Source organism: Capra hircus, chromosome 19 (genome assembly GCF_001704415.2).
Source record: "Capra hircus breed San Clemente chromosome 19, ASM170441v1, whole genome shotgun sequence".
NCBI classification, from domain to species: domain Eukaryota; kingdom Metazoa; phylum Chordata; class Mammalia; order Artiodactyla; family Bovidae; genus Capra; species Capra hircus.
The window spans coordinates 41540191-41558386 of NC_030826.1; the positions used below are offsets into that span (position 1 = coordinate 41540191).

At 47.8% G+C, this 18196-nt stretch overlaps 1 protein-coding gene across 1 annotated transcript; it reads left to right on the forward strand.

The window, feature by feature from the left end:
• On the forward strand, nucleotides 9377-11946 carry EIF1 (eukaryotic translation initiation factor 1). The gene is made up of 4 exons (XM_018065096.1): nucleotides 9377-9585; nucleotides 10280-10443; nucleotides 10589-10690; nucleotides 11095-11946. Exons 1-4 carry the CDS (start codon nucleotides 9555-9557, stop codon nucleotides 11137-11139), a joined length of 342 nt encoding a protein of 113 aa, XP_017920585.1. The 5' UTR covers nucleotides 9377-9554; the 3' UTR covers nucleotides 11140-11946.

Consider the following 18196-nt stretch of genomic DNA (forward strand, 5'->3'; position numbering starts at 1 on the left):
CTGAGTGCTGAAGAATTGATACTTTTGAACTGCGATATTGGAGAAGACTCTTGAGAGTCCCTTGGACGGCAAGGAGATCAAACCAGTCAGTCCTAAAGGAAATCAACCCTGAATATTCATTGGAAGGACTGATGCTGAAGCTGAAGCTCCAACACTTTGGCCACCTGATGCAAAGATATGATTCACTGAAAAAGACCCTGATATTGGGAAGGACTGAAGGCAGGAGGAGAAGGGGATGACAGAGGCTGAGATGGTTGGATGGCATCACCAACTCAATGGACATGAATTTGAGCAAGCTCCAGGAGTTGGTGATGGACAGGGAAGCTTGGCATGCTGCAGTCCATGGGGCCACAAAGAGTTGGACACAACTGAGCGACTGAACTGATCCTTTGTATTCTATTGCTTTTGCTACAAAAATGCTGCCTATAGCCTGAAATATATAGAATAGTCCATTCTCAAAGCTCTGACCTTTAAAGGTATAACAATTTTCCACTCATATAGAAATAAAAAGTTTCAGAACAGAGAATAACATTTGTCTTATTGAAGGTTTACAAAAACTTCAAAACCTGACCTACACAGACAGCTGCAGGAACAAAGGATTCTGGCAACAAGAAGTCTGCAGCAACTAACCACACCCTTTTGAACATAAGCCTGGATTCTAATTCCAGGAAGATGGTACTTTGGGACACTTGTCCACCATCTTTTCAGTCTACAGGCTTTCCAAATAAAGTCGCTATTCCTTATGCCAGCAACTGGTCTCTTGATTTATTAGCCTGTTGTGTAGTGAGCAGCATGACCTTGGACTTGGTAACAGTCTGAAGACACAGAACAGACAAGTAGCAGGATAGCTTTTCAAATGGTCCCTTGATTCAAACCCCTAATCTTGGGACTTCCCTGGTGGCTGGGTGGTGGAGAATCTGCCTGCCAGTGCATGAGACGTGGATCTGACCCCTGATCCAGGAAGATCCCATATGCTGCAGAGCAACTGAGCTCGTGCACCACAACTATTGAGCCTGCCCTCTAAAGCCTGTGCTCTGCGAAAAGAGAAGCCACCACAATGAGAAGCCCGAGCAATGCAACGAGAGCGTGGCCCTCGATCACCACAACCAGAGAAACGGTCTTACAGCACAACCGAAGATAAAAACAAATAAAAATTTAAAACAGCAACAATCTTGTCAGCAGGGCCTCCTGTAGGGACTGAAATGATTCCCCTAGGTTTGGGCTGCAATGCAGGAAGCTCCCAGGTCCTCAGGAGCATCTGGGAAGAAAGAAAAGAACACGCTCACATGTACACACTCACACTCAGATACCCATCCACAGGCTCACACCAATAGCACACACATGCACTCTCACCCCATTTATTCACATACACACACGCACACACATATACACACGTCATCCCACTCGTCTCTAAACCACAACTGAACTCTGGAGATTCCCCTGACCCCTCGGGGACAGGCATGTGCCCAGCACAATGCGGGTCAAAGTAGGAGTTCAGACACTGTTTAAAGAAAGGAATTAAGGGTCAAAAAAGTTTTCTAAAGTCTAGTTATGTGCTGTGATAGCTGCCCTGTCCACAGCAGTACTGGCCACCCAGACTCAGTCTTCAAGCATGAAGTAACATCCCCCCCTCACCAGGACCTGGGGTTACACTCCCAGGCACTAGCCCCATCAAGGAAATGACTAACCCCCGTAACAAGGGCAGAATCCTCCAAGACTTCTCCCAGAAACCTGGCGCCTCTAATGGCCGTGCTGCCCAGCAAGAAGAGGGTCACCGCCACCCAGGCCAGTGATCTTGTCCAAACCCAGACACCTTACCTACGAAAGAGCTAATGCCACCTGCTTTGTCAGAATCCTGTGAGACAGGAGTGGGAAACACTCAGGACAGCATCCAATGGGCTGTGAGTGCTCAGTAATTGTTAGTTTCACAAAATAGAAAATGTATTGCCCAAGAATGAACACTAACATAAACCATGGACTCCAGGTGATTGTGATGTGCAGCTTCATTGATTATAACAAATGTACCCCTCTAGTGGGAATGTCGATAGCAGAGAAGAAGGTCATGCCTGCCTCGGGGCAGAAGGGAATTCTCTGCACTTCCTCTCAATTTTGCTATAAACCTGAAACTGTGATAAAGAATAAAGTTTTTTTTCTACTTATGTCCTAGAATTCCTCTCAGGAAGAGTGTTATTAGGGGTTAAGAGGGCAGCATATAAGCTATTTGAGACAAAAGACAAGGCCAATGCCCCCAGCCCCCTGGGGCACGGTCAGGCGGCCATGAAAATAGTGAAAGTATTAGTCACTCAGTGTCTGACTCTTTATGACCCCATGGACTGTAGCCCGCCAGGCTCTTCTGTCCATGGAATTCTCCCAGCAAGAATACTGGAGTGGGTTGCCATTCTCTTCTCCACGGGAATCTTCCCCACCCAGGGACTGAACCTGGGTCTCCCACACTGCAGGCAGATTCGTTGCTGTCTGAACCACCAGGGAAGCCCTCAGGTGGCCATATTTGGTCACTAACTGGTGGAAGTGTCAGCTTGGGCTGAGCTTGGGTGTGAGACAAAAGGAGAGACCTTCACTTTCCGGGTGATAGAACCCTCAGCCCTGCCCAGGAGGAGACCCAGTTTGGACTTGGGGAAGGAAAAGATCCGTGACGGACTCTTCACATGACTGTCCCTGAGCTGTTTTCTAAACTGGGAGCAGGAAGCAATTGGTCAGCTCATCAGAAAAGATTGAGGAGGGACTAGAAGGCCAGGAGAGAAGTCTGGTTGTTGGTAAGGAGAAGGCTGGGGGGAACGCCAACTGTATGAGTGTGGATTTGCCGCTTGCTGGGCCAAGGAACCCTCTCTTCAGTCTGGAATCACCTAAAGCAGTACTTTCCAGGAGCTATATAATGCAAGCCACCCATGTAACTTTAAATTTCCTAATAGCCACATTTTTAAAACAGAAACAGGTGAAATTAATGATCTATTTAACACAATATATCCAAAATATTATTATTTCAATAAGTACTCATATAAAAGTTACTGAGATATTTTACAATTTTTTTCAACCTAAGTTTTAAAAACTCCATGTATGTTTTACATTTAACAGCACATTAAGTGTAAAATGAAGCTGCATTCAGACTGGTCCTGTTTCCGGGGTTCACGAGCCACAAGTGGGCCCCCACATGGCCCTTCAAGAGTTGGACTTAACCGGGGGAAGGTGGGTGGGTACAGAGGAGAAAAAAGGCCACCCAGAGAGGCCCGGGTTCCTCCAGATGACCCGGCCTCAAGGCAGAGCTGCACAGGAGCTGAGCGCCTGGGGTAGGGTACAGAGGTGTGGAGCCATGTGACTTAGTTCAGGGGACACCCAGCTGTGCCCTGTCAACTCTCTCTGTGTTTCTTCTCCAGGATCTCAAGTACAAGCCACCCACTCTCTCCCAGTTGGTAGGAGAGATCTTCTCACATCCATAGGAAGGACTTGAAGTCCAAGGAAGACTTGCTGCTGGGTGAACACAGAGGTTTTCCTGAAGATGGCCCTTATATGAATTACATTCGCTTTTTTGTATATGTGTGGTCCCATGGGATCTTAGTTCTCCAACCAGGGATCAAACACGTGCTGCCTGCATTGGTGCACTGGAAGTGCAGAGTCTTAACCGGTGGACTGTCAGGGAAATCCCTACATTAGATTTTTAAAAAGTAAAAGGGCAGACTGCCAGACACACCTGTGTGGTTCTCCCAGAGACGGGCCAGGTCTGAACTGATTTCCACACCACACATCTGACGGTCTTTACTCCATCTGAAATGTCCACACCGCCCCCCATGCCAGGGGACTCCTACTGCCACACTCAGGACATAGCACCTTGGGTGCACCTGTGCCTGGCAATCCTCCCTTCTGCCTGGGTCCCTGGTTCTTTAGGGGCATCTTCCGAACCCTGGCAGGCTGTGAACTCTCTGACAGTGGGCACCAGGCCTGGCCCTTCTTGGCTTCCTTCACGAGACCAGGCTACACTTAATCCTCCCCACAAGCAAGTCTGCAGTTGGCCTGCCCAGGGAAGGGGAGCCAGGGACTCTAGCCTGTAACTCCCTCCCTAAGCAAAGCTGCCTCCCCTCATCCCATCCCATCCTCTGCAGGATCCCAGAGGAGAGGGAAGGAGCTGAAGGCAGGATGGGGAAGGCAGATGCTCTGCCAGCAAAGAACTGAAGAGGAGTCCCTGGCAAGGGATGTAGTTCGGGGGGACTGTGAGAGGAAATGTGACAAGAAGAAGAAAGCCTGGCGGGACTTTCCCGGTGGTCCAGTGGTTAAGAACCCGCCTTCCAGTGTAGGGGACATGGGAAACTGAGACCCCACATGCCTAGTGCCAGCTAAGCCCATACACCACAACTACTGAGCCCGTGTGCCTAGAGCCCGTGCCCCAGCAACAAGGGAAGCCACCGCAGTGAGAAGTCCCCGTGCCGCGACGAACAGCAGCCCCCACTCACCGCAACTGGAGAAAGCCTGCAAGCACAAAGCAATGAAGACCCCGCGCAGCCAAAAATAATAAATTTAAAAAATACTTAAAAAAATAAATTTTAGAAAAAGATCCAGCACAGCCACAAAGAAGAAGAAAACAGCCTGGCGGGTTGGGGGGTGGAGCGCGGGCGGGATGGTTGGAGGGTAGGAAAGCATAGTAGGCTCCAGGAATTTTTACCACCAGTCTCAAGATCGAGATCGTTTCCAATACCCCATAAGGGTCCCTTGCGTCACTTCCCAGTACCCAACCCTGGGTGCGGGGAGGCTGAAGAGATGATCGAGGAAACGCAGATCTCACAAAAACCCCGTGCGATCTAGGTGGTCAGAGCCACAGCAGGCCCAGGTCTGCCTCCTTTTCCAGGTGACAAGAACGGCAGACTTCATTCACTAAGGAAGGGTGAAGGGGCATGATTCCCAACATGTACAGACATAACCAGTAGCTCCCAGATAAGGAAAGCAAGAAAGAGCGCATTTATCTGACTTTCAATCAAGTTAAATCCTGTGCCAGTTACCCCTCCAGCTGCTCAGAAATCCGACCTTGGGTGCCACAGGGCCTCCAGCGATCCCTGGCCTCCTCTAGGTCAGAGTTCTCTTTAGCACCAGAGCTACCGGGAACTCCGTTGGACCAGATCAACCATCTGCCCTGGATACCATGGAGACACCTATTTCCCCAGATGTGAGCCTTTCCTGGTGGGAGAGTCTGCTGCTTGCATGCCAAGTTCGGAGCCCTGGGGAATCTTAATCAAGGCTGAGGGTCCCCAAGTGTCCCACACAGCCATGCCCTTACCACATTCCGAGCTCATGCCCGAGAGATGCCCACGTCTGCCTCATTCTGAGGGGCTCGCTCGCTCTCTCTCCCTTCTTGGCTGAGAACCTGGCATAATCTACTTAGTGACTAATAACGTAACATTTTTACCGTCACATATATTCTCTTTAAATCCCCTCAAAAACTTAAGAGAAAAGGTATGAGTATCCTTCTGTGCAGATGGAAAAAAATGGAGGCTGGGAGCCTGAGTCACGCAGGCAGGAAGAGGCAGAGGTGATACTCAGATTCAGGTAGCCCACGCTTCATGTCCTGCCAGGACTCAAAACTACGAGCGCGGTAATAAATCAGCCAGTATTGTCAGCAGGCACAGGTCACTTTCAGACAAACTCATCCTGGCTCCATCAGTACTCCACAAGCTCTCCAGGCTGGAAGCAATCTCCACACTGGACAGTGAGCTCTTATAGGCCTCTCCTTGCAAATGTCCCCAGCAGGGAGCACAGAGCTATGGACTTTAGACCTGGCAAAGGTCTTAGAAATTCCTGAGTCCTCCTTCTAGGGGATACAATGGAATCCCTGAAAGGTGAGTAGGGCCTAGAAACTTGGTAGTAACCAAGAACTTGGTGTCCTACCTGCCCCAGGCTTGGCCTCTGAACTGCAGCCTGCCCAGAGCGAAGCTTGTGTGTGTTTGTGGCAATAACTGTTTACAGTGAACTGGACATCAGGTCCCTGCAATAAGAGCTGGAAAACGTGCTCATCTAGGGCCACCCTCCCTGCCCTGCCCCAGGAGGCCAGACCCAGCAGCTCCCCATGAAACCCAGGGTTGGACCTCTGAGAACTTTTCTCAATGCTTCACCCCAGGACTCTCTAAAAGGGCAGCAGAGGCTACAGCCTGGGGCCAGGGGTCGGTCATCCCTACCACTGAGTACCTGTGAGACAGGCCGGGACCTGGAACCCTTTGCTGAAGTGCTTGCACCTGGACAAATGTATCCTCAAGCAACAAAACACAAAGAAACTGCAAGGAACTAAAAATAACTGTGTAAAAAATAATAAAATAACTAAATGCAAGTACAACTGGGGCAAATTATGGACAAGAAGATACAAAAAGACTGAAAACCTAACTGCCACTTCTGAAGAGCCGGGAGCAAAAGCAGGGTAGTGCTCAAGGCCCCAGCACCCACCACCAAAGAAGAGGGCAAACCGCCTAAGCCTCCCATCTGGCCCAACCCCTGGATATGCCGCTACCCTCTGTCCACATAAAGAACCAACTCACTCCTCCTTGGGGAGCAAAGAAGAGAACTTGTTGCTTGTTTTTGCTCTCCCATGCTGCAGCAGGGGCCACAATAAAGCTTTGCCTGGATTTTTCGTCTGGCTTCTTATCAATTTCTACTGAGGGCCAAGAACCCTGATCAGTAACACCTACAATGCCTGTTTGTTCGACAATCACTGAGCACCCACTGTGTGCAGGCACCTACTGTGCATACACAGAAAAGGAGACAGGCATGTGCCCTGCTCTTTTGAACTCACAGTCTAGCAAGGACATAACTAGGGAACAGGAAGAGCCAGACCATGGGCATGCCGCCTGTGCCATCACACACAGTCCCGTACTCAGGAGAGCCCTGTGCTTGGCTTTGCTGTCAGTCTTGAAATTCTGAACCGTTCTGGAACAAAGAGTCTCGCACTGTCATTTTGCACTGGGCTCAGCAGTTTATGTAGCCAGCTCAAGGAAGAGGCAAGCAAAATGCACTGGCTAATGCCAGATAGAGGAAGTCGGGGCACAGGGTAAACTCCCCGCTGAGTTCTAGAGAATGAGTGGGAGACGCCAAACAGAGAAGTGGAGGGAAGAAAAGGGAAGGGACCACGTGTACAGACCCTGAGATAAGAAAGTTCAGGTGCTTCGTAGAACACTGCAGAATGTGGGGCATGGTGATAACACCATGAGGCGAAAGGGGAATTCGGACCAAGAAAAGTCAAGATAATCTTGATGGAGAACAAAACAGAGTGAGTGCTATTGGACATGAAGGCTTTTTGTAAAACTCCAATAATTGAGAGATTGTGGCTTGGGGATAAATAGACCAGTGAAACAGAACAGAATCCAAAAATTAACCCACGCATAAATGGAAATACAATGATGATATAGAAGGCAGGACAAATCAGGTATTAATCAACAAATGTTGCTGGGACAATTGGCTATCCACAAAGGGAAAAATATTAGAGCCCTGTCTCACACCACACACACAAAATTCCAAGTGGTTTAAAGACCTAAATGTGAAAAGGCAAAGCTTTAAAACTTTGGGGGAAAAAAGAAACAGAATCTCTATAAACTGGAGGCAGAGAAACAATTTCTTCTTTATAACATAGAAAGGATGGAAAAGATCAGCTGGACCACATTGCTACTTTGAAATTTCATATTACAAAATATACATGCCCACTGAGAAGGCCAGTTCTGATTCACTTTCTCTCCCCAAACCCCTTTCAAGCAGAGCCATGTCTCTGAGTATAGAGGTTCCCAGGTGGGGGAAGGTTGTGTTCTTAGCTTCTCAGACTGGCATGGGTGTGAGACTGTGACATTAAGGAAGCCAAATTGTTATTTAAAAGATTACTTAGTAAATATGGAATCAAAAAACCTATCAAGAACACCTAGCTTTTCCTCCTCTGGGGCTTTCCATGTTCTGGACTCGCATCTTGCCCCATAGTGGACTCTTTCCCACCCTCTAAGCATCAACTGGGATGTCATCTCCTCAGAGGCCTTCTGAAGCCCTTGTCACTCTCTCATGTCACCTTATTCTTTCTTGGCACCTGTCACAATCTGTCATCTGATTTGCTTATTGTCTCTCTCCCCGCCACTAGACTCCACGGAGCCGAGCAGCAAGAGACATAAAGCGGCAGCCCTTGGGACTAGCACACGTTTTATTTGGCTTGCCCAGTGTTTTCCCCAAAATTAAATTTATTGGCAATCTTTCGAAATCAAGAGATTTTATATAAACATCTGAATGTCCAAGTTGTCGTGAAGACGATCTAGCACAACAGGGTAGAGGTGTCAGGCGGTGCAGCCTCTGGTTTTCACCCCCTGGCCCCTACCACACCCCATTACATCACACTTGGCTGGCTGCACTCCTTTATCTTACCTGTCTGACCTCTGGCCGCCTTTAGAGTCTAAAACCTCGCTATGTCCCCTTGCAATTATGAACATTTCAATTAATAAGCTGAAAGTGCAAGCAAGGCTGACCTTTTTTTTGGTCCTTTTTTGGTCCCCGGGTGGTGGGGAGTTGGAGGCGTTGGGATGCGGGACTCTTAGATCTCTGACAGGATCCAACCTGGGCCCCCTGCATTGAGAACAGTGCAGTCTTAACCACTAGACCTCAAGGGAAGTCCCAGGTTAACTGTTTTGAAGGCAATAATTCAACTAAGCTCTGGGAAAGGTCAACCCCACACAATTTGTATGACACCAAGGACCCCTTCTAAGTGCGTGAATTCTTCTTGGCCCTCAGAACCAACGTTACTCTCCCTTGAACTCCTGCTGATGATCTTGACATTCTTTCCTTGGACGATCTAAATGGTAAGCTTAAAGTAATTAATCCATTTTTAGATTAGATTCATCTAAATGATAAATTAATCTAAGTAATAAGGTTTTGGTTACACTACTGTACATTGATTAACATGCAGCCCTAAATCCGTCAAGGAGTAAATCTGCAAAGTAGGGAATTGGGTGGGTTCATACATAGCGAGAATTTGTCGTGTTTGGGACTGTCAGCATCTAAATCCTCTCTAAGAAGTGCCAAATCTACCCCCACGAAAAGACCCGCCCGGCAACAGGGTCAAGAAGGCAGAACCCTCCAGATCATAGTACGCAGGCGTGACCGAAACCTCCGCCAGTTGTCTGCGCCGCTGTCACCCTCCTCCAGCACTGCGCAGGCGCTTAGACAGACCAACCTTTCCCTCCCCCTTCCATCTCTCCCCTAGTCGAGAGGACGCCCTCCCGCAGCACACAGTTCCTGCGCAAGCGCCGTCCCGTGTCCCCGCCCGAAGGCCAATTGGAAGCGGCGGCGGCTGGGCGCAGGGGGCACAACGCCGTGGGTGGGGCCTGGACGTGAGGGCAGCGCGCTGGCGTCACAGGGGCGGCTATATAAGTGAATACAGGCGCCGCCCCTCCGCCCCAGTCACTGAGCCGCCGCCGAGGACTCAGCAGCCTCCCCCTTGAGCCCCCTCGCTTCCCGACGCTCCGTCCCCCCTGCCCGCCTTCTCCCGCCGCCGCCTTCCGCAGGCCGTTTCCACCGAGGAAAAGGAATCGTATCGTATGTCCGCTATCCAGAACCTCCACTCTTTCGGTAAGTCCCAGAAAGTCCCGAGGGGAGGAAGGCCCCGGTGGGGCGCTCCGGCCCTCAAACAGGGCCAAGAAAGCTGCTAAACGTTGTAGGTCTTCGTAAACTTGGGCGGAGGGGAACTGTCTTGGCCCGCGGGCTGTGGGGCCGCGGCCTGGGCCTTAGAGTTGGCCCCTGAGCGCGACCGGAAGGAGCGGGCGAGAGGTCAGCCCTTGGGCGGGCTTCGCGTCTCGGGTGGCGCATTTACTAATGGCTCCCGGGCCTCTTCGGGCCACACCCGCCCCTCCCGCCACCCATGCGTCACGTCCGGTACGTCACCGCCGTTGTCACGGTGTCGGGAGGGAGAGGCGGTGCCAGGCCTAAATGACACCCGCGCGCGCCAATGGGGCGGGAAGTGTGGCCCCGCCTTAGAGCTCGGGTTCCGGCCGGTTGCATCAGCTGGGTGGGGCGCCGCTGGCCTGCCCTGGCTCCCCCGACACGTGATCTGCTTCCCAGGGCGGGCCTGGGGCAGGAAGCCCAGGCTGGGAAAGCTGGCCGTCCCGGACTGACCTGTTCGAGGAGAGCCAACAAAGAACATGTCTGATCCGACCAAGCCCTGACGATTTCAGTATCAGTTTCTGCACGCAGAAGAGATCCAGTGGAAGGGTGGCGGTGGCATCTGAGCTCAACATCACTAAACGAGCTTGACCTTTCTTCCCAGACCCCTTTGCTGATGCAAGTAAGGGTGATGATCTGCTTCCTGCTGGCACTGAGGATTATATCCATATAAGAATTCAACAGAGAAACGGCAGGAAGACCCTTACCACTGTCCAAGGGATCGCTGATGATTACGATAAAAAGAAACTAGTGAAGGCGTTTAAGAAGGTAGGTTTTTTAATGAGATTTTAGGAAAGTCCTATTTACCCTGCCTCCGTGGAGCTGCTGAATTGTATTACTTACTGAAAAGGGTTATTACTGGCATTCAAACTGTTGCTTGGCCTAATTTGTTTGACTTGTGGTGTTCTTGCAGAAATTTGCCTGCAATGGTACTGTAATTGAGCATCCAGAATATGGAGAAGTGATTCAGCTACAGGGTGACCAGCGCAAGAACATATGCCAGTTCCTGGTAGAGGTGAGTTCTGTTGCTTTTTGTTGCTACATTTGTGCCTCTTCCCTGGCTAACTAATCTCAGATCTGCCTGGTCTGTTTTTATGAGGCTACCCAAACAGTTTTTGAAGTTCATAGTGTATTTCTGGAAAGGAGGGATTTGTCCACCTTAAAGTTTACTAGCTTGGATCTAGTTTAAGGATGTTGTGCACATAGACACTAAAACAGGATGTCTGGTTGGCTATTCTCAAGTGGCAAGATCTTATTACACCACTGATGATAAACTGAGTGTACCCTGAGTTCAGTGCATCTTGGCTCTGGGACTTTTCTTGGCCAAGTGTAGAAGTAGGAAGAGAGGATTGTTGTCATCAGAAATGGAGGCTCCCTTTAACTCTGCTCCCTCTTAAACTGCCCTTTTTTCCTTTGCAGATTGGACTGGCTAAGGACGACCAGCTGAAGGTTCATGGGTTTTAAGTGCTTTTGGCTCACTGAAGCTTAAGTGAGGATTTCCTTGCAATGAGTAGAATTTCCCTTCTGTCCCTTGTCACAAGTTTAAAAACCTCACAGCTTGTATAATGTAACCATTTGGGGTCTGCTTTTAACTTGGACTAGTGTAACTCCTTCATGCAATAAACTGAAAAGAGCCATGCTGTCTAGTCTTGACGTCCCTCATTTAAATAGAGGTCAAGCAGTAGGCGCCTGGCAGTGTCCAGCCTGAAACAAAGCAATAACAGTGATGTTTCAGCCAAGTCCAGAGCCCCAGGATCACAGATGGCTATGTCTGGCCGGAAGCTCCTCGGCAGTCCCTCTGCAAAGTTCCCTGCCCTGAGAACATGTCACCACCTGAACAGTCCTCGATGAAGCGGAGAGTGGAGGATGGGTGAGGCAGCTGTACTGCTAGAGGGTGCCTTCGGTGGTCAGGGAAGGATCCTGTGATGTCTCCAACGTGACTGGGTGGGCAGGGCTTAGAGCATCCACCCTCCAGTGAGGTGACAGGACATCTGGCTTGCCACCAAGGTCTTCATGACCAGACATGTCCTAGCTAATCGACATCCAAACTAGAATGTGAGGCCAACCTTCTATCAGTTAAACTTTTGACAAGGGAACAAATTTCAAACCAATGTTATCAGTCACGTAGCTGTAGAGCTTGCAACTTAACTAGCAACAGCTGCCCAATGCCTTGTGAAGTAAACTGGTTTTTTGGTTTTTTCCCTCTCTTCAGTTTTAATGTTATGTAATGTATTTAAACCCTTATTTAAATAAAACTTGTTTTCAGAAACATTTGATTTGCAGATTCTGTTTAATATATAATCAATCACGTGCATGTGGAGGAACCACAGAAATGGCAGTAGAGGATACATCTGGACCCACAGCTCCTTAACTGGGCCCTGACCCTCTTGGCCAAGAAAAAGTAGTGAGCTTGTCCCTCCAAGCACACTCCCAGCCCGCTTTGTTAGCCGTTGTGTAAGCATTTGCTCAGTGCTTTGTTGTCTCAGTGTCCTGAAAAGACCTGCTGGGAAGGGTCATGAAAAGTCAACACTTGTCTACTTAGTCACCAGACCATCTGTTAGCCTCCGGGATGTGTGATGAGTTGGTGTAGAGGCCACCTTGGACCCATGACAGTGAATGTGTCTGGAACCAACGTGACTTGGGTGGATCTCAGGAGATAACAGCATAATTGCATCTATTTGATGCTTAAGAAAAATGAGATGTGGAAATTTGCAAGGCTAGTAGGTGCCAACATGTTTTCTAGGACCCAGGGCTCCACTCCTCTTCCCACCAGATGACCTAAATGTTTTACAGAGGTTGCCTGTTTGGTATATGCAAGGAATCATGGGACTCAAGACTCAGGCTAGTCAGACACCCTGTGCTCGAATGCTGACCCCAGATAGGAGTGTGAGACGCGTAGAGCCATACAGCTTGTGACACAAGGCAGAGGTCCAGGCCACCAGTGGCTTGGCGGAAGAGCTGCAGCATCTCAGGATTCAGAAACCTTTCCCACCGCCCTCATCCAGGCCCTATAAGGCTGGGGAAGGCTCCATAAAGGTGTCATCTGAAACAGGGCATTCCAGGCAAGGAGGAGTCAAGACCCAGATGTGACAACGCAGTGTGTGAGGAAGCCATGGTAGGACCATTTAACTGGAACAAAGCCCGTGCATAGACCCTGATGCAGTACTTCTTACTATATGCCAGGCTGGTGCTAAGTGACTCATTTAACAGTGGGGACTCAGTCCCATGGTGGGAAAGAGGGAATTGGAGAAAAGGGCTGGGTGAAGGTTGGAGTAAGAGCTGAGTGGCCTGAGCCACAAGCCAAGACACTTTGATACTAATATGCAAAAGAATCAGAGTAAAGAATGTCTCCCAGGGATCTTGCTGGTGTTCCAGTAGTTAATAGTCCTCCCACTGTAGGGAGCACAAGTTGATCCTCTTTCAGGGAACTAAGATCCTGCATGCTGTGTGGCCCAGCCCCAAAAGTGAGTGAGTAACAAGATGGTTAATGAAATTTATGGCCAAAAAGTCTCCCAGCTCTGCTCCGTGGTTCCTCTCTCCCACCCCCAGTTACTTCTCTGCCTCCTCTTTCCCCTCTCTCCCATCTGCCCACTCCAAGGCATCAGCCCCCAGTGCCTACCCTCTGAAACAGGGACAAAGACTGCAGACTGGTCAGCTAAAATGAAAGCCTGTTGTATTTTAAATCTATAAATAGCTCAAAGAAACCCAGTATATTCCAGAACAAACATTGTATCAGAAGGTTCTCGAATTGACCTTCCTTGTTTACCAACCTGGGTAGTTCCTCCTTGTGGCATCAGGGTCAAAAACTTTACTATTAATCTGAAAAAGAATGTATGTATAACTGAACCACTATCCTGTACACCTAAAACTTACACATTGAAAACTACAATAAACGCTTTTATTAAAGGAATTAAAATTTTAAATCTATATAGGAAAAGAATCTGAAAAAGGTTGAATGTATGTATATGTGTAACTGAATCGCTATGCTCTATACCTGAAACGAGCACAACATTGGCAATCAACTATACTCCAATAAGCTTTCCTGGTGGTGCAGAGGTTAAGGCATCTGCCTGCAATGTGGGAGACCTGGGTTCGATCCCTGGGTCAGGACGATCCCCTGAAGAAGGAAATGGCAACCCACTCCAGTATTCTTGCCTGAAGAATCCCATGGACGGAGGAGCTTGGTGGGCTACAGTCCACGGGTTGCAGAGTCGGACACGACTCCAATAAGCTATTTTTTTAAAAGGAAACAACAGAAACAACACTTTACTACTGACTGTTCACCATTACTTTGAAATTAAGAGCTCCCTGATTAGTTTTTAGCTTTTCAGGAGATAAGACATTATTTCAAAATTAGCTCATAACCTGACGCTTTGGCAGTTTCTTATCTCCAATTTGAATTGATAAAATGCATTGTTCTTGGGAGAACCTATTGAAAATTCAGATTCTAAGCCTCTCCCAGGATAGTTTGGCTGTATTGGGTATTGGCTAAACAGTGCCCAGAACCCAAATACTTTTCAAGGGCCTAAAAAAGAGGCCTAAGAACTGAAGGGAAATGTATTATCTCCTAAACTTGACTCCAAAACTGCAAAATCATGATTAACTGTTTAACACTATAGAAGATAACATCGTCAGTACCTACAATGTAATTCCTCTGTGGGCTTCCCAGGTGGCGCTAGTGGTAAAGAGTCTGCCTGCCAGCGCAGGTAGATGTAAGAGATGAGGGCTCAGTCCCTGGGTCAGGAAGATCCCCCTGGAAGAGGGCACAGCAACCCACTCCAGGATCCTTGCCTGGAGAATCCCATGGGCAGAGATTGGCAGGCTACAGTCCTTAGGGTCACAGAGTAGGACACGACTGAAATGATCTAGCGTTCATGCATGGAAGCATAATAAAGGTTCTCATGAAAGAATTATTTTTAAGGGAGTCCAGGTGGCACCAGTGGTAAAAAAAAAAAAAAAAAAAAACCACCCACCTTGTGGGTAGGAGATACAGAGACATGGGTTCAATCCCTGAATTAGGAAGATCCCCTGGAGAAGGAAATGGCAACCCACTTCAGTGTTCTTGCCTGAAAAATCCCAAGGACAGAGGAGCCTGGCGGGCTATGGTCCATGGGATTGCAAAGAGTTGGACAGACTGAGCAAGCAGGCACCAGGCAGATTGTAAAATTTATAAACATCTTTTTTAAAATGTTACAGAAATACTTCCACCTCAAAAGTTACAAAAATATTATTTTAATATGAACAAAAAAAAGTTACAGAAAATGTATGTCTGTTTGGCCTATGGGTACCTTTTTATTCATTTGGTATGAGGTGTAATGGAGCCTCTGAGGATGTTACAGAAGCCTGCAAACTCCAGGAAATGGCCCTACCTTTAGGTCCGGAGATTCTGATCCAGAAGCTCTGATGGGAGCCCAAGGACTGGCCTTTTTAACCAGTATTAGCCGATTCCTATTGGGAGAGCCACAGACTCCACTTGAAGCACTGCTGTGGCTAATGGGAAGCTATTGAGGAACCTGAGAAGCATGTATGCAGGTTAGAAGAAGCACAGTTAGAACCACAGATGGCACAATGGACTGGTTCAAATTGGGAAAGGAGTACGTCAAGGCTATATATTGTCACCCTGCTTATTTAACTTATATGCAGAGGACATCACGTGAAATGCCAGACTGGATGAAGCACAAGCTAGAATCAAGATTGCCAAGAGAAATACCAATAACCTCAGATATGCAGATGACACCACCCTAATGGCAGAAAGCAAAGAAGAACTAAAGAGTCTCTTGATGAAGGTGAAAGAAGAGAGTGAAAAAGCTGGCTTAAAACTAAACATTCAAAAAACTAAGATGATGGCATCTGGTCCCAACACTTCATGGCAAACAGATGAGGAAAGAAATGGAGACAGCGGCAGACTTTATTTTCTTGGGCATCCAAAATGCAGATGGTGATTGCAGCCATGAAATTAAAAGATGCTTGCTCCTTGGAAGAACAGCTATGACAAACCTAGGCAACATATTAAAAAGCAGAAACATCACTTTACTGACAGAGGTCCATATAGTCAAAGCTATGGTTTTTCCAGTAGTCATGTACAGATGTGAGAGCTGGACCATAAAGAAGGCTGAGTGCCAATGAATAGATGCTTTCGAACTGTGGTGCTAGAGAAGACTCTTGAGAGTCCCTTGGACAGCAAGGAGATCTTATCAGTCGATCCTAAAAGAAATCAACCCTGAATATTCATTGGAAGGACTAATGCTGAAGCTGAAGCTCCAATACTTTGATCACCTGATGCTAAGAACCAACTCATTGGAAAAGAACCTGATGCTGGGAAGGATTGAAGGCAGGAGGAGAAGAGGGCGACAGAGGATGAGATGGTTGGATGGCATCACCGACTCAATGGACATGAGTTTGGGCAAGCTCCAGGAGATGGTGAAGGACAGGGAAGTCTGGCGTGCTGCAAATGGGGTTACAAAGAGTTGGATATGACTGAGCGACTGAACAGCAACTAAGGAACTTTGAGCAGAAAAGAGACATCATCAGAGCTAAACTTGAGGGCCAGTCAAGAGTATTTTATTTAAGATGGTTGAAAAAGGGGTGACCAAGGATTACCAGCAGCTGAGAAACCAAACCCTGAGAGTTTGTGAATAATGTACATGAGTGCATTTTCTTCATAGCTTTGATCAGATTCTTTTAAAGGAAGCCATTACCCAAAACAGTTAAGAATCACTGGTCCATGATTTCTTTCTGAGGCTTGCAAAGCCCCAGGGATTATCAAAGGTTTTCCAGGCACATCCCTACAAGCAGTAACAGTGCCTATTTCAATGTCGATTTTTAAATTAATGACTATTTCAAATATTAAAAAATAGCTCTAAAACTGAGTGTGGTTTGAGCAGAAAGCGTGCCCAGCGGCCAGACTGCACGGCGCTCAGAAGCTCGTGTGTGACTCACTCCACAGCCACTCTCACCAGCCATCCTCCAGCCGTAGTCATCTAGTTGGTTGCGAGGTTCAAATTGTCATTAATCTTTTAGACCTTTGTGGTTAATTTATACCCAGAATGGACAACTGATTGAAAGCAGGAAGCATAGGGAGCACAGAGGTTGAAAAATGCTAATGTGGGAACGTGGATGCGATAGTCATTCTGTTCAGGTGTCAAGTCATTGATTCTCACTCCATTTCTGTGACATAGTAGAAAACAAACACAAGAGCAAATCAGGGACCAGGAGGCTGCAACTTCCTTAGTTCCATGGTCCACTGTGGAAGCAGAACTAAAGACCCAGTGCTCAGCATCATCTGGGAGCTTGTTAGACATACAGAATTTCAAGCCCACTTCAGACTTAGTAAAGGGCCTCCCTGATAGCTCAGTTGGTAAAGAATCTGCCTGCAGTGCAGGGGACCCCGGTTTGATTCTAGGGTCAGGAAGATCCCCTGGAGAAGGGATAGGCTACCCACTCCAGTATTCTTGGGCTTCCCTTGTGGCTCAAATGGTAAAGAATTTGCCATCTGAGCCTGATATCTGTCCTGATAGCTCAGTTAGTAAAGAATCTGCCTGCAATGCAGGGGACCCAGGTTTGATTCCAGGGTCAGGAAGATCCCCTGGAGAAGGGATAGGCTACCCACTCCAGTATTCTTGGGCTTCCCTTGTGGCTCAGATAGTAAAGAATTTGCCTGCAATGTGGGAGACCTGGGTTTGATCCCTGGGTTGGGAAGATCCCCTGGAGAAGGGAAAGGCTACCCACTCCAGTATCCTGGCCTGGAGAATTCCATGGATTGTGTATAGTGCATGGGGTCACAAAGAGCCAGACATGACTGAGCGACTTTCAGACTTATTAAATCCATCTTCATTTTTATAGTCTTCATTAACAGAGTTTAAGAAGCACCAGTTTGGACCATAAAATTAGCAGCCTTCAGGGATTTCCCTGGTGGTCCTGTGGTTACGACTCCACACTTTCACTGATGGAGATATGGGTTTGATCCTTGGTCTGGGAATGAAGATCCTGTGAGTTGCATGCCAAAAAAAAAAAAAAAAAAAAGATTTCCCCAATTAAAATTAGCAGACTTCAAAAAAAAAAAAATTAGCAGACTTCATAGATTGATCTGCAAGCTAGTTAAGCAAAGACATTAACATTATATGAATTTAAATATTTTTATAAGTGCATTTTCTATTGCAGTTTTAGATCTGCATTGAAATGCACAAAAACAAACAGTGGAAGAATGGAAAGCAACAGTTCTGAGCTGAATATGGACTGATTAGTATCTTGGCACTAGCTGAGAGATGCAGGAACCCGGCTGTCACAGCAGTCAACTGGGAACTCTCCAGTGATACCAAGCCTGAGCTCAGCCCTCAGCCTCATGACAGAATCCCTGGCGTGTCCCATGAGTGGTGATGAGCTCCCCATTCACCACCATTGAACCCTACCAAGCCTGCAGCTCCCACTCATCTGATTAAGGATGTCAAAAACAATGTTGCAGCAGAAAATACAGTGATGACTATATCAAATTTGGCTTTTCACTTATTGGGACCAAAGACAG

Excerpts from the sequence above, each read along its gene's own strand:
- EIF1 (XM_018065096.1), top strand. The coding sequence starts at position 9,555 with ATGTCCGCTATCCAGAACCTCCACTCTTTCG. Across the intron at positions 9,586-10,279 it reads CCAGAACCTCCACTCTTTCG|ACCCCTTTGCTGATGCAAGT; the intron begins GTAAGTCCCAGA and ends CTTTCTTCCCAG. Across the intron at positions 10,444-10,588 it reads TAGTGAAGGCGTTTAAGAAG|AAATTTGCCTGCAATGGTAC; the intron begins GTAGGTTTTTTA and ends GTGTTCTTGCAG.